General features: G+C 47.9%; 1 protein-coding gene and 1 long non-coding RNA gene across 6 annotated transcripts in view; one reads left to right on the top strand and one right to left on the bottom strand.

The window, feature by feature from the left end:
* Positions 1–5,023: 5,023 nt before the first annotated feature.
* On the bottom strand, positions 5,024–12,474 carry LOC140620093 (uncharacterized). Its single transcript, XR_012019833.1, has 4 exons — positions 12,129–12,474; positions 7,248–10,307; positions 5,896–6,025; positions 5,024–5,711 (listed from the first exon to the last, which is right to left on the bottom strand). It is a non-coding gene; the product is annotated as an uncharacterized lncRNA (long non-coding RNA).
* The window catches only part of ESRP1 (epithelial splicing regulatory protein 1), a 55,923-nt gene continuing 51,154 nt past the window's right edge, over positions 11,676–16,444 (top strand). For 3 of the 5 annotated variants that reach the window (XM_072803881.1, XM_072803883.1, XM_072803882.1), the window contains exons 1-3: positions 11,676–12,239; positions 12,625–12,753; positions 13,669–13,782. In XM_072803881.1, coding sequence (XP_072659982.1) covers positions 12,108–12,239; positions 12,625–12,753; positions 13,669–13,782 — 375 coding nt within the window. In that variant the 5' untranslated portion in view covers positions 11,676–12,107. The remainder of the gene's footprint in view (positions 12,240–12,624; positions 12,754–13,668; positions 13,783–16,444) is intronic. The other 2 variants (XM_072803884.1, XM_072803880.1) reach the window with 1 other exon arrangement.

Genomic DNA, 16,444 nt, shown 5'->3' with positions numbered 1-16,444 from the left:
GACATTTCATATAAATCGAATCATATAATATGTGGCCTTTTGTGACTGGCTTCTTTCATTTAACGTAATGCTTTCACATTTTACCTAGGTTTGGCAAGTATCAGTGCTCCACCCCTTTTTACAGTTGAATAACATTTCAGAGCATGAATATACCACATTTCCTATGGTAAACTGTATGACCCATTTTGAGTTAATTTTTCTGTAATGAATGAAAGAGCTCTAACTTCATTCTTTTGCCTGTGGCCATCCCACTGTCCCAGCACCATTTTTGAAAAGACCATTTTTTCCCTATGGAAGGATCTTAATACCCTTGTAAAAGATAAATTCACCATAAATTTAATTTTTAAAAGTTCTCAATTCTATTGCTCTAGGTCTATCCATGTACCAGTACCACACTGTTTTGATGACTATAGCTTTGTAATAGGGTCTAAAATCAGGAAGTAAGAGGACTATCTACTTCTTCAGGATTGTTTTAACTATTATGGTTTGTTGGCTTTCTGGATGAATTCTAGAATCAACCTGTCAGTTTCTCCAAGAAAAGTTTCCTGGGATTTTGACAGGGACTGAATCCATAAATCAAGTTGAGGAGTACTACCATTTAAACAATAGTAAGTCTGCCAATCCATGAATATGAAATGTCTTTCCATTATTTAAGACTTCTTTAATTTCTTTCAACAATGTGTTAGTTTTCAGCATATTAATCTTACACTTCTTCTGTTAATTCCTAACTATTCTTTGTGATATGATTGTAAATTGAATTGTTTTTAAGATTTTATCTACTAAAAAAAAAAGATTTTATTTACTTACTTATTTTTAGATTGGGGGGGGGGGCACAAGCCGCAGAGGGAGAGGGAGAAGGAGAGAATCCTAAGCAGACTTCCCACCGAGCGTGGAGCCTGATACAGAGCTCCATCTCATGACCCCAAGATCCTGACTTGAGCTGAAACCCAAGAGTCAGAAGCTTAACCAACTAAGCCACCCAGGCACTGCAAATCCAGTTGTTTTATATTTAATTTTGGATTGTTCATTGCTAATCACAGAAATACAATTGACTTTTGTATATTAATCTTGTATCCTTCAACCTTGCTGATAATTTTTAGTTCCAATTTTTTTTGGTGGATCCTTTAGGATTTTCTATGTATAATATCTTATCATCTGTGAATAGTTTTATTTCTTCCTTTCTTCCAGGTGCCTTTTATTTTCTTGCCTAACCTCTTGGGCTAGAACTTCCACTATAGTGTTGAATAAGAATAGCAAGAATAGACATCCCTGCTTTGTTTCCGGTCTTTCATCACTAAGTATGAGTTTAGCTGGTGAGTCTTTTATAGATACTCTTTATCAGGTTGAGAAAGTTCCTTCTATCCCCAGTTTGTTTTGTTTTCATCATAAATAAGTGCTGGACTCTGCCAAACACCTTTTCCATGTTAATTGAGATGATCACCTGGTTCCAGTCCTTTAGTGTATTAACATGGTGTATTATACTGATTTTTAAAAAATGTCCTGCATTACTGGGATAAATTCCACTTAGTCACAGTGTTAATCTGTTTAATCTATTTCTGGATTCAATTTGTTTTCTTTTTTTCTGATTTTATTTATTTATTTGACAGAGAGAGAACATAAACAGGGGGAGCAGCAGGCAGAGGGAGAGCGAGAAACAGGCTCCCAGATGAGCAGGGAGTCCAATGTGGGGCTCGATCCCAGAACCCTGGGATCAGATCATGACCTGAGCCAAAGGCAGATGCTTAACTGAGCCACCCAAGCGCCCCAGTTTGCTTTCTTTTCTTTCTTTCTTTTTTTTTTAAAGTAGTCTCCACGATGGGTGGGGCTCAAACTCATGACCCCAAGATCAAGGCCTGAGCTGAGGCCAAGAGTCAGACGCTAAACTGATTGAGTCACCAAGGCAGGCCAATTTGCTTTATTTTCTATATCCATAAGGGATATTGGTCTGTAGTTTTCTTGTGATGTCTTTGTTTAGTTTTGGTACTGAGAATGAGTTGGGGAAGTGCTCCTTCCTCTTCTATTTGGAAGAGTTTTGAAGGATTAGTGTCAATTCTCCATTAAATATTTGGTAAAATCACTAGCGAAGCCATCTGGGCTGATAGGTTCATTAAATACTGTACATTAGGAAGTACTGGGCTGTTGTGGGAGGTTAAAGAACCAAGTGACCGGTCCTGCCTCAAAGGGCAAGGAAGCTGGGAAAAGAAGAAACAGTAAGGGTTTAATATCGATGACTGATGTTGGGGGAATGGAGAATGAGAGAAAAGGCTGGGAAGACAGGTTGGAGGTAGAGGACTCAGGACTCCGAATGCCTGATCTGAACTCTCACCAGACGTAATCTGCTGCTTCCTTCACATGGTGGTTGCTGCTACCATTTTGAGAACAGGGAAGGCAGGAAGGTTAGTTGAGGGCATCATGCCAAAGAAGAATAGAGCCACTGACCAGACCCTAGGAGGAATTTTGCTAGCCAACAGGCAGTCAGTAAAGATAACACTTCAGCATGAAGAATGTAGCTGAAGCCCATGTGTCCCACAAGGAAGAGAGGAGGTACAGCAAGTTGGAGGAGGTAATAAAGTAAGGATAGCCATATCGGTGACCCAGGGGTTTAGAAAAGCATTCCTGGGGGCGCCTCCGGGTGGCTCAAGTCCCATCTTGAAAGCCTATCATACTCTCAGAGTCATGTAAGCGTCCAACTATTGATTTCGGCTCAAGTCATGATCTCAGGGTCATGAGATCGAGCTCCACATCACCTCCATGCTCACCAGGGAGTTTGCTGGAGTTTCTCTCCCTGCCCCTCCCTCTGCTCTCTCTCTCTCTCAAATCAATCAATCAATCAATCAATCTATCTTAAGGGAAAAAAAAGAAAAGTATTCTTGGGGCACCTGGTGGGCCTAGTTGGTGGAGCATGCAACTCTTGATCTTGGGGTCATAAGTTTGAGCCCCATGTTGGAGATACAGGTTACTTAATTAAATAAAATCTTTTAAAAAGAAAAAGGAAAAAAAAAACATTCCTGTATAGACCATCTGCTGTATCATTCTTCTAACGTTTGCTCTGGGCCAAAGACACGCTCTTACAGGGTCCACACCACACCAGTCAGCTAAGCTGTTTGAGCTTGGCCTCTGTCATCACATTTCCAGCTCCTGAACAGCAGAGATCATGTCCTCTTTATCTGAATCTTCTACAGAGAGCTTTACCAACATCAAAAGAATGCCTCCATTCAAATTTCTTTGGACAGTTTTAAATTAAGAATGCCTCATCCATGGGACGCCTGGGTGGCTCAGTGGTTGAGCGTCTGCCTTTGGCTCAGGGCGTGATCCTGACTGAGGTCCAGGGATCGAGTCCTGCATTGGGCTCCCTGTGAGGAGCCTGCTTCTCCCTCTGCCTGTGTCTCTGCCTCTCTCTGTTTCTCATGAATAAATAAAATCTTTTTTTTTAAAGATTTTATTTATTTATTTATGAGAAACATCCAGAGAGAGAGAGAGAAACAGAGGCATAGGCAGAGGGAGAAGCAGGCTCCATGCAGGGAGCCCAACGTGGGACTCGATCCCCAGGACTCCAGCATCACACCCTGAGCTGGAAGGCAGATGCTTAACCGCTGAGCCACCCAGGTGTCCCAATAAATAAAATCTTAAAAAAAAAAAAAAAAAGAAAGAAAAAGAATGGCTCATCCAAATTCCACCCCCACCCCCCACCTGCTGCCTCCATACCAAAACTCTTCTAAATTCTCAGTGTGGTAGGCAGTAGCTATGGAATCAGACCCCGGGACAGCAAGAAGTGCGCCAGCCTCAGCGGTGGACACTCAAGTCTTCTGAATTCTATCCTGTACGTTGCAGTGAGGAAGAGCTCTCGACAAAGATGTCTTTTCCCTACCAAAACCTTGACAAGAGAGGTCATTTGCACCAGAACCAACTACACAGACATCTCTGAGTCCCATCCTGAAAGCCTGTCGTACTCTCAGAGGGCGCACACTTTCTGGGTAGTCATGGACACAACCGGGAAAGAGCACTGGGCCAGGAGCCAGGAGCCCTGAGCCCTGACTGCAGCCCTGCTGCTAATTAGCCAGGGCACCGTGGTTGGGCAAGTCACTTCTTCCCTTGGCCGCTTGTGAAAAGAAGGAGTTGGAGTAAAATTGACAAGAGTCGCTACCAAATATGAAAATAATAAGCTTTGATGACATTCAATGCTTACTTTGACTACCATGTTATTTATAACTGCTGTAGAAGGTGATAGCCATAATCGGTCTCAAGTGCACTTTATAATCCGTGGTTCTCTTGTAGGCTGAGGTATGAAATGCAGGTTGTTTGATCAAATGTAAGGTGTGACGTTACTGAAATCATTAAATCCGCTTACTCTGGCTTTGCTTTTGTGACTTGCTCTTGGTCACGTGTATGTGTTGCAACTTTCACCCGTAGATGATGGGTTTTACTCTGCGACCGTCTGTACTATTTTAGTTTATTAATCAGTAGAGTATAACCGTGGTTCATGTGAAGTACAGCGTGCTGCCTAAATGCAGTCTCTGGAGTCACACTCCCTAGGTATAAAGCCCAGCTCTAGACCTCCCATGCCTCCCAACGCTGTTTTCACCAGGTTATTCTTAACCTTTGGTTTCATCACTTGTAAAGCAGGGGTTAAAAAAAAAAAAAAAAAAACAGTACTTTTACCTCATTGCGTTGTTGTGAAAATCATGAGATAACCCATGTAGTGTCGACTTAATAAATAAAAGCGATTGTATTGTTGTTATGCATGTTTATAAAGAGAAAGATCTCTTTTCTGTTTTCTTTCCCACCAACCCGACGGACCACTCCTTTATAGGAAGTGCTAATTTTTTTTGTGTTGCCTTTCAGAATGGTGATCTGATTCAAAATATTGTTTGCAGAAATGGATGCTGGTTTAAATAGACTCTAAAGCAGGGATACAGCTCTGAACAAGAAAGGAATGGCCTACTACTGGGAACAGTTCTCCTGTTTTGGAAACGTTATTCTTCCTCTAAGGTCAGCATAACTGATGGCTACCCTCACCAAACCTCTTTCCCACGTTCTAAGCAGAGGCAAGTTCTACTGGTTGTTAATGTTCACACAGGGGTGATTGGTTGGCTCAGTCGGAAGAGCACGTGACTCCTGATCTTGGGGTCGCAGGTTTGAGTCCCACATTGGATGAAGAGGTTACTGCAAAAAATAAACTTAAAAAACAAAGTGCATGTAAAGAGAACAGTTTAATAAATAGGAATAAAAGCAGCCATAAAGCAACCACTAATTGAGAGTTTGAATCTTAAGAAAAGGAAGCTGTTGCCTACTTGAACTAGATAATACAGGGCAGCATTTTAAGTATAGAGGCTCTAGTGGTAATCACCGTGGGCTTGACTCTGCCAAGCATCGTAGATGAATTTGAGATTTCAGCTGAAGAATATATAACTTAGTCCGTACTTCCAGTTCCATTTGAAAAGAGAAGCAACAACATCGAAATAGGCTTGGGCCTTTCTGAGTCATTGGCTGCGCAGGTCGGGGCAGCCTTAGCTGGTGGTTCTGCACTGAGATGTTTCAAAGCTTTATTAAAAATGTTTGAATCCGGGATCCCTGGGTGGCGCAGCGGTTTGGCACCTGCCTTTGGCCCAGGGCGCGATCCTGGAGACCGGGGATCGAATCCCACATCGGGCTCCCAGTGCGTGGAGCCTGCTTCTCCCTCTGCCTGTGTCTCTGCCTCTCTCTCTCTGTGACTATCATAAAACATAAAATAAAAATAAAAAATTTAAAAAAAAAAGTTTGAATCCCCATGAAGCCCCACTATACCCAAGTTTACCAGATTTGGGTAGGAATGGGCTTCATGGTTTATAAAATCAGGAGTGCTGATAAAAAAAAAAAAAAAAAAAAGTAAAGCTTTGAAAGCTTCGAGTCCTGTACCTGTGCAGGGTCATCTCTAACCAGCTCTGCGTGGTGTGCACACCAGATGGAAGTCAGTCTGGCTGTACATCACAGCAAGATCTGTTGGATGGGAACATGGAGCATCGCCGGTCACTTGTAGAAGTGTCTCCTGTGTGGCATGAATAAACGTCCCTGTGAGATGCACTTTCACAAAAGAAAAAAGATTGAGGTAGGCAATGTTATTAGTAAATGCATGTTAGTTGCAAATGAGGTTACAAGAGTAGAAAATAGCTGAAAGTGGGTAAGGTGCCTTTGGGAAGCAGGAGTCAGAATTCAGGGGAAAGACAGAGAACTGTCGTTTCTTTATCATAAATGATGTAGAATGATTAGACTTATGACATAGTTGTATTACTTTAAATATATATTAATTTTATTTTTATTTGATTTTATTTATTTATTCATGAGAGATGGGGGGGGTGGGGGGGTGGGCAGAGACACAGGCAGAGGGAAAAGCAGGCTCCATGCAGGAAGCCTGACATGGGACTTGATCCCTGGTCCCCAGGATCACACCATGGGCTGAAGGCGGCGCTAAACTGCTGAGCCACCCAGGCTGCCCTTAATTTTATTTTTTAAAGATTTATTTGAGGTGGAGAGAGAGAGCATGTGCACAAGTGTGAGTGGGGGAGAGGCAGAGGGAGAGGATCTCAAGCAGACTCCCTACTGAGCATGGAGCCCAATCCCGACTCATGAGATCTGACCTGAGCTGAAATCACGAGTCGGTGACCCAACTGACTGAGCCACACAGGCGCTCCAATATATATTAAATTAAAAAACACAAAGGAGTCTTAGGAAAATCAATTTGTTGATAATTTCTGGAAGGGATCAAGTCAGTGGCTTGATTTTTCTGTGTGCTTCCCTGACATGCGAGTCAGTAACGTCCTCCATAAATGTCTCAGCCTGCCTCAGTGGTGTCTTTATGGTAAGCTAACTAAGGTCAGATGGCTAGGGCCCTTGTGGTGGGCTGAAGAGACCTCCTCCCCACCAGGAGATCGCTCTTGAGTATTAAACTTCCTGGTTCTTAGGTTTGTTTTAAGGAAAACACTTCTTTATCTATTTCTTCTCCCCTTAAAGCCTCTGAAGTATACATTGTCATCATTCCCATTTTTACAGGTGAAAAACTGAATCCTTGTGAAGCTAAGGGACACAGTCAAGGCCATGAGGTGGCAAATGGCAGGGCCGATTTATAAACCTATACTTTTCCCATACAGACCATCTATAATAATTGCTATAATAAAGGTTCAGACTAGTAATTTGTTTAAATATGTGATGCACAGAATAATTCACAGAAAATTATAATGTATTTAGTTATCTTGACCATCACTCCCCCTTACCTTCAGAGAGGTTGGATTTGTCCAGGAGTATGAAATGTGAACTCTTTTACAACTGCATCTAAAACGAATAACTAAAAAATATCAATGGCTAGTGGTAGCCTTAGGACACGGGCTTTTATGTTGATTTGGTCTTTAAAAAACTGAGATATGATTCACATTCACCCCTCTCAAGTATACGCTTCACCTTTTCAAGTGTACAAGTCAGTGGTTTTAGTATGTTCACCACCAAACAATACAACTCTAATCAAGAACATTTGTTTCATTTTTTTTTTTTTTTACAATTACAAGAGTTGATTTAACAAAAAAGTTCAATATGAAAATGCATACGACCTGGTTTTTATATTGTAGTAAAACAGGTGCTACAGATGGGTGACACGTGGAAGCAGTTGATTTCTTCCAGGGAACACACCGTTGTTTATATTTCTTCCAAGGCTTCTAACACAACACTACTTCCTTGAGTTAGCACCACTCCAATATTGTCGTTGCCCATGAGTTGCCATCTCCATACCTTCATCCATCACAAGTTTTTTTTTTTTTTTTTAAAGATTTTATTTATTTATTCATGAGAGAGAGAGACAGACAGACAGACAGGCAGAGGGAGAAGCAGGCTCCATGCAGGGAGCCCGATGGGGGACTGGATCCTGGGACTCCAGGATCACGCCCTGGCTCAAAGGCAGGCGCCAAACCGCTGCGCCACCCAGGGATCCCCCATCACAAGTTCTATAAAGGGATCGAACCCCCACACTATTCCTTAGACATGACTGCCACCGTTTAATTTCAATGACAACTTCTTGTCCATAAATTTTTTCAACTCAGGAGGGTGAGCTTTGCTCATGGTGTCTATTCAGTGAGCTCAAAGATCCATACTTTGACTAACTTTTTTTTTTTTTTTAAGATTTTATTCATTTATTCATGAGAGACACCGAGAGAGGCAGAGACACAGGCAGGCTCCCTGCAGGGAGCCGGATGGGGGACTCGACCCCGGGACTCCAGGATCACACCGTGAACCCGCACTTGGCGAGAAATCTGCTTCTCCTCCTATGTGTGCTCTCTCTTTCATTAATAAATAAATAAAATCTTAAAAAAAGAAACATAGAGAAACTACTGTGTCAGTGGCTAGACTCATCTGAATTTTGCCCAGTTCAAGAGCTGCGCTCTAAAAGTGATAAAAGAGGGGGGCCTGAGTGGCTGTCTGTTAAGCTCTTGGCTCAGGTCAGGATCCCAGGGTCCTGGGATGAGCTCTATATTGGGTTCCCTGCTCAGTGGGGAGCCTGCTTCTCCTCCTCCCTCTGCCTCTCCCCCTATTCCTGCTCTCTCTCTCTCTAATGAATAAACTTAAAAAATTTTATTAAAAGTGATAAAAGGAAAAGGGTCCAAGGAGTGTAAAGAAAATAATTAAAGGGATGCCTGGGTGTTTCACTGGTTAAGCGGCTGGCTTCGGCTCAGGGCATGATCCTGGGGTCCCCCAGGGAGCCCGCCCCAGGGATCCTGGGGTCCCTCCCTCTGCCTGTGTCTCTGCCTCTCACGAATAAATAAAACCTTTAAAAAAAGGAAAAGAATTAAAAGTAGAAAAGATTCACAATGAAAGATTCAAGGGCTTGCAGTGATTTAGTCTAAGAAAGTTATTTAAAAACACCCTTAAATGACTTGGGATTGTTATACAAAAAAATCGATGACCTTTATTTCCTTTTTTCCCTAAGGAAAAGACAAAGAAAATGGATTCATTCTACAGGAAGAAGGGATTAGCTTAGCATAGGAAGTTATCAGAAAGAGCCTTGTTAAACATCAAATGGTGGTGGCAGCAAAAAGTTCTCTAAAATTTTTTTTAAAAGGCTTTAAAAGTTTCAAGGAATAGTATAAAAAAATTCCTTCACTCAGATTCACCAATGTTAACATTTTGCCAGATTGGCTTTATCATTTTCTGTCTCATCTAGATATACATATATACCATATATGGAATCATTTGAGAGTAAAATTATATACATTATTCCTTCTCCCTAAAGAATGGGGATTTCCTAACACAGAAAATATTCTCCTGCCAAACCATAGTAATATAAGTATCAGGAAATTAACAGATACAATTTCATTTTATTGTACAGACCTTACTCAAATTTTTCCTGTTATCTCAATAATGTCCATTAAAGCAAAAAGAAAAAAAATTTTTTTTGCCCAGTCCAGGATCCCCGTGGCACATAGTTGTCATGTCTCATAAATTCCTTTCACATAGTTCTTCAGGGCACCTGGGTGGCTGAGGCAGGTAAGAGTGTGCCTTCGGCTCAGGTGTGATCCTGGGGTCCTGGATGGAGTCCTGCATGGGGCTCCCCGCTCTGGGAGGGGTCTGCTTCTCTTTCTATCCCCCCCATGATCTCTCTCATGCTGTCTCCCCTCTAATAAGTAAATAAAAAGAAGTTCTTGAGTCTTTGTCCTTTATAACCTTTCATGAATACAGGCAAGTTATTGTGTGGCCGGTCGAGCAATTAGGTCTCTGCTAACACACTCTCTCTCTCTCTCTCTCTCTCACACACACACAGATTCTCATTTGTTTGGGGAGTTTTAGGTGTGGTCTTGAGTGAAGACCACAGGTAGAATGACCCCCTCTTCAAGGACCCTTCTAGGCACCTCCTATTGACCACTCCCACTATATTAGAATCATTCTAGATAGACAAAAAAAAAAGTTTTGTATTCAGAACTGCACTGTGTTGCACAGATTTCCTTCCCTTGGCACTCGTGCATTTGCCGTATTTCACAAAAGTAGGTTTGTCTGTGGAAGACTTAGCACCTCCTCTTCTTAACCACCGGAGACTTGGGTTCCCTGTGGGCTCCCGCTCGCAGAGACGATCCCTGTGCCCGCGCTAGGAAGCAAGAGCCGCAAAAAATGGGTGGCGTCGCCCACTGAGACCTTTGCACAAATCTTCGTGGAGTGCCCAGCGTCTGTCCGGCGGCGTCCCGGCCCCGGGGCTGCAGGGGCGGGCCCAGGACCGCGCGAAATCCCCGTCCTCGTCTCCTCGTTGCACAGATTAGAATTTAGATCCAGCACCTCAGAACCCGGTGACCCGCTTCCTGAAGCAGGAAGGGGAGCCGGGTCGGGAGGGGGCCGCCCCAGACGCGGGAGCCCCGACGGGCGCGCCCCGCAGAGCCCCGGGATCCAACCGAGCGCCCGACGCCCCGGGGCGCGGCGGGCAGGTGCCTCCCCCGCCCCCGCGCCCAGCCCCGCGGCCCCGCGCACTGCACCGGGTGCAGGTGCCTCCCTCTCCCCGCACGCGCGCCCGGCCCAGGGGCCCCGCGCCCCGCCTGGGGGGCAGGTGCCTCCCTCTCCCGGCCCACGCACCGCGGGGGGGCCAGGTGCCTCCGCCTCCCCCCACGCGCCCAGCCCCCGGCCCGCGCGCCCCGGCGGGGCAGGTGCCTCCCTCCGTCTCCGCCTCCTGCGCGCCCAGCCCCGCGCACCCCGGCGGGGGGGGGCCCCGGGGAACCGGCTCCTCCGGCGGCCGCGCCCGCTGCAGTGCAGGCTGGGTGGTTCCGCCAGGTCCCTCCCCGCCGCCTCCGCGCCCAGTCCCTGCCCCCGCGGCGCCGGCGGGCGGGAGCGCGGCTCGGGGCTCGGGGACCCGGGGCGAGGCCGCCGCCGCCGACCCCCTCCGCCCCCCGCATCCCGAGGCTCCGGGGCGAGCCCCTCGCCCCCGGCCCCCCGCCCCCTGCGCCGCCCCCTGCGCCGCCCGGCCCGGCCCGCGGGGCTCCCCGGACTCCACCCCCGCCCCGCCCCGCCCCCGACGGGTTCCGGGTCCGGCCCCGGCTTCGCCCTGCGCCCGGCGCGCCCCGCTGTTCCCGGACCTCGGGCTCCCAGAGCGTGCAGAGCTCGGGCGACGTCGGCCCCGGGGCTCCCCGCGCGGCCCGCCACGTGGTCTCCCCGGCCCCGACGAGCGCGCGGGCGGCCGCGGGGGCGAGGGCGGGGGCGGGGGCGGCCGGGCCGGGCGGAGAAGGTTCTAGTCCGCGGGCGGCTCGGGCATGGAGGGCGTCGTGGAGGGACGAGGAAGCGGGGCGCGCGGTGCCCGAGGGCCCTCGCGGGGACCCCTGCGGCTCTGCGCGAACCTCGCGGGGGGGGCAGCGTGGCCCGGGCCCCCGCGCGGGGTGGGGGGGTGGGTGGGGGGTCCCCGGCTTCCGTCCGCGGTGCGCACGCGGAGGAGCGCTGGCCCCCGGCCCCGGCCCCCGCGCCCCCCGCGCCTTCACCCCTGGCCTCCTTTCTCCCCCGACCCTGGAAGAGAACCCCGGCCGCCCGCGGCCCCGTCCCCCTCGGCGCCCCCAGCCTCCCCGCCCGGCCCCGGCTGCCCTCTAGGTGGCCGCCGCCCGCTCCCCGCCCCTCGCCCTCCCTCCCCTCCCCTCCCCATTCATCCAGCCATTGTCTCCCGCCCCCTCTCCGGCTCCCCGGGCGGCCTCCTCCCCCACCGCTGCCACGTCGTGGTTTGAAGGAGCCAATGGGCCGGCGCCGCCAGGTGTCTCTTACCTGCACCACGTGGGGGAGGGGGAAGGGGCGGGCAGGTAGAGCCACATCCCAAAACAGAAAAGCTTTCAGCCATTGCGCGCTCCGCCCGGGGTGCAGCCCTGCTCCTGGCTTTTTGCATAGACGCACGGCGACCGGATTCAGAAAGGGCAGCCTCCCGCGCCCTCCGTGCCACCCCTCCCTGCCCGGGGCGCGGAGCGCGGGCCAGGTGTGCGCCGGGCGGCCGGTGACCGCTTCTGCACCCGCGGCCGCGCGGAGGGGGTGGGCGCTCTTTCTTTTCCTCCGAGGAGCGGGTTCAGCGCCGGCCTCCCCGGCCTCCCCCCACCTCGCCGCTCCCAACCCCCCGCTCCCCCTCCCCGCCTACCGTCATGACGGCGTCTCCGGATTACCTGGTGGTGCTTTTTGGGATCACCGCGGGGGCCACCGGGGCCAAGCTGGGCTCGGATGAGAAGGAGCTGATCCTGCTCTTATGGAAAGTCGTGGATCTGGCCAACAAGAAGGTATTTCTCTCCAGGGTTCTGGCCCAAACGAGAGGAACGGGGCCAGGAGTTTGCCCTACAAGTTGGGGGAGTCGGTAAACAAGGGTCTGCTCGGCCGCCTACGAGGCCGGGCCCGAGGCCTACGGGGTCCGGGCTGCAGGCGGACGGGTTGGCCGACGGCTGGGGCCCCGGTTGGCTGATCCCAAATCCGGCTCGGGTGGGGAGGCGGCGCGCGGAGCCGGGGGACCCCCGGGGCTCGGCCGGATCCGGGTGGGGGCAGGGCCGGGGCGCGCGGGCCTCGCCGCCCGAGCCGCCCGCGACAGGTGAGCTCCGCTGGGGGGCCCGGGGGGCGCGGGGGCGCCCGGGCTGGGGAGCGGGACTGACCCGGCCGCTTTCCCGTCTGCAGGTGGGGCAGCTGCACGAAGTACTAGTCAGACCGGATCAGTTGGAGCTGACGGAGGACTGCAGAGCCGAGACCAAGATCGACGCGGACAGTCTGTCCTCCGCGCCGCAGCTGGACCAAGCCCTCCGCCAGGTGACAGCCCCGGGCAGGTGGCGCATCCCCGGGCAGGTGGCGGGACGCCGGGCCGCGGGGGCGCAAACCCGGCCTGCAGGCCCGGGGGGGCCCTTCTGCGAGGGGGTCGCCGCCCCTCCCAGCCCCCCAGCCCCCGGGACCGCGGCCCAAAGTCGCTGCTTTTCGGGTCATTCCTGGGGGGCCCCCGAGTCCGTCGGGTTTTTACCAAATGAATGACGAGCGCACTTTGAATGCTGGCGCCCCAGGCCCTGACTCCGGCGGCGCCTGTTCCCCGCGGGGTTGGGGTTGGGGTTTGGGTTTGGGGCCGGCACCTGTAGGGCTGCTCGTTCGGGTCACCGTGCAACGGGCGGGATCCCCTTAGTGCAGCTTTAGGGCTGCTTTGCGGTTCTGACGGGTTACTGGATCCGGGGGCGGGGCGGGGCGCTGCTCACCTGTGCACAGGTGCGTGTCCGATCTCTCCGCCCCCCCCCCCCCCAGCACATAAGTTGCAAATTATTAGGGGAAAGTTCTCCTTTTGGGGTTGCCAGGCTTTCCCCATTAATCACGTTTGTTTATCAGACGCTGGCATCCTTCTTAATCTCGGAACATCCAAACATAAAGTAACAGCGGGGAATGATGTAATCTGAAGGCAACCTGCTGATGAAACGAGGACCCGACTTAAAAGTCTTGAATGTGGATTTATTGCACAAACGGAAGAGGGGACGGGCGGGCCGATGCAGATACTGAATTCTCCTGTCCGGGAAATGTGGGTTGATTGGAGAGCTTCCCCAGCTAAAGGACCCTCAGATGGTTTGTGGGAAGGGAGCTGCCCCAGCCCCGCCGCCCCCCTAGCGGAGCGCGGTGTTCCCCGGTTATCAACACGTGGGGCCACTTTGGAAATCCTGCATCAGTTGCGTCGCTGTGTCTCGTTTTCAGTTTAACCAGTCCGTAAGCAACGAGCTGAATATTGGGGTCGGAACCTCCTTCTGCCTCTGTACTGATGGGCAGCTTCATGTCCGGCAAATCCTGCATCCTGAGGCTTCCAAGAAGGTCAGTGTGTGCTGGCTTCTCAGGGAATGATTGGACTTTTGGGAGTGACCGGAGGCTTTTTTTTGTTTGTTTTACCTTATTTTTTTTTTTTTTTTTATGGTTTATCCAAGTTTCTCCATTTTAAAAAGATGCATGTTGGGAGTTACTGTTTCACGGCAGGATTTCAGCTTGAGAAGATGACAAAAGAATGGTGGTGATGGTTTGATAACAATGTGACTGTACTTAATGCCACCGAACTGTACACTTAGATGTCAAAATCCGGTGTTATGGGTATTTTACCACAAAAATATTCATGACCCTTCAATAGAGGTAATTTTATAGATGCTCTGTGGTGACTTAATTAAAGCTTCTCTTGATGTTGCGTTTTGACCTAGTCTCCCTTTTCCAGAGCATATTAGCTGAATCTTTGACATTTCATTTACTAGCAAGTAGGAGAGAACATTGACTTTTCCATTTTTAAGACATTGTAATCTCCTCTGTGTGGAAAATGCCTTATCCTAGAAAGGAAGGGGCAAAGCAAAAAGTTCAATGAAATCTTTTTAATTGTAACTAATTCATTAAAGAGCTTTGTACTGGGTAGAGACTTAGCCATATAACTAGTGAAACATTAATTATAGCCTGCTGCACTTTGACTTAGCAAATGTTCAAAACTGATTAAATATTGTATTGAAACAGTAGGGTCAGCCTCATCTTTTACCTTGGCTGGTCTCCCTGATGTGGAAAAGAATATGGAGTGAGAAAAATAAGACTTTGACTGCAGCTTTGTGATTTCTCTCCCTGGGAAGGATACCGAGGGGCTGTGAGGAAATGGAGAGCACAGAGGGCAGGCCCAGTGTAGCCAATCATTGCTAATATAGTTGATCTTATCAACGTAATTAGCTTGAGCTGTAACTTTTTATTGTGGTAGGCAAATACTGCACTTGAAAAGTGAAATATTTTTAAGGAAACTGGATGAGGCAAGTCTTCAAAGAAAGCTCTAGACTGACATTTGATGTCACAAGTATAGTGGCTAGTCAGTGCAGATTTCCCTTTTTGACCTCACTAGGGAAGAAATGTAAAGATACATGTTAAATACATAATGACAATTTCAAAAGTCTGAAGGAGAAATTCAAGTTTCTGTATCTTAAGAGTTGAGAAAACCACTCCTTTTACAGCAGTGTCAGTAATTGTTCCATTAAAAGGGGGAAGTGTGTTTCACTCATGCTAGACCAGTTGCTATGCCCTTGATCCAGAAATAGATAAGGATTTTTTTTTTCACTCCCCCCAAACTCCTATAGAGAGGGATAAAACTTAATCCTTTCCCTGTTGGGCTGGAGGAAAACAGCTGTTTTTATTATTTTCGAGGGACTGCTTTATATATGGGAAAACCTCCCATATTTTCCTGAGTTACTTCTATTAGAATTGTGATAAAGAAACCTAAAACAATGTAGTATCCGAAAACAAGAAACTAGTATCATAAAGTAATTCTATTTATTAAGAAAAAATAAGGAAAATGGTAAAATAATCTTGCCATTCAGAAAACTGTATTTTTCTCTAATATGAACATATTTGAAAATATTTTTCCAGGTTTCTGTAGAAAAGCAGAAAGCTCCTTTCTATTTTTACAAGGAGCATTTATACTACACACACTTTTTAGCCTACTTTATAATTTAATAAAACATCAATATCTTCCTTTTTTAACATCAGTATCTTTCATAAGAATTAGATGAATTTTAAGTGGTTACAGCAATTTAAACTAAATCTTTTATTGTTGAACATGTGAGTTATCAACAGCTCTTAAATGAGGATTTTTGTAGGTAATTTTGAAGATTCACCATTTTCTTGGTAACTGACCATGGTACAATATTTATTTTTTTATTTTATTTTATTTTATTTATTTTATTTTTTAAAATTTTTATTTATTTATGATAGTCACACACAGGGAGAGAGGCAGAGACAAAGGCAGAGGGAGAAGCAGGCTCCATGCACCGGGAGCCCGACGTGGGATTCGATCCCCGGTCTCCAGGATCGCGCCCTGGGCCAAAGGCAGGCTCTGAACCGCTGCGCCATCCAGGGACCCCTTTATTTTATTTTTTAAAGATTTTTAAAGTAATCCCTACACCCAGTGTGGGGCTGGAACTCACAGCCCCAATATCAAAAGTGATATGCTTTACCAGCTGAGTGCCCTGATATCTATTTTAAATATAGCAGAAGCAGGTCTACATCTGATAGAATCCACTTCGGAAATCTGGAAGAAAGAGACATTATTGCGTAAATGTTACAGGTTGCAAACATTAAACAGTCTTTATTTCCTTGACTTTCTAATGTATAGATGGGTAGAAATTCCCAGTGAGTGAATAGAAACGATTCTGAGATTTTAAGAAAAATCTGAATTCAGTTTTAAAGAAATTGATCTTTCAAAGTTATTCAGTGTGGGGTCCCTCCTCCCACTAGGAGAAGCAAAAACATAATAGTATAATATTTGCCCAAACAGTTGAACATGCTTAATAACCACAAGAGTGGTGCTAGTAGCTAAGAACGGCAGGTCACTATTTCTCCTTTGCACTTGAGATTTGTGGTATCTTTTAAGTCTAATTTGAGTTCTCATGTATAGCCACAATCTTGGTTGGGGAAAAATGTGGAACAGTTAACTTGGCACAAAAATCATCCTTTTTGGTTAATC

The sequence above is a fragment of the Canis lupus genome, chromosome 28, assembly GCF_048164855.1.
Source record: "Canis lupus baileyi chromosome 28, mCanLup2.hap1, whole genome shotgun sequence".
Classification (NCBI taxonomy): domain Eukaryota; kingdom Metazoa; phylum Chordata; class Mammalia; order Carnivora; family Canidae; genus Canis; species Canis lupus.
This window is presented reverse-complemented; position numbering and strand designations above follow the sequence as displayed.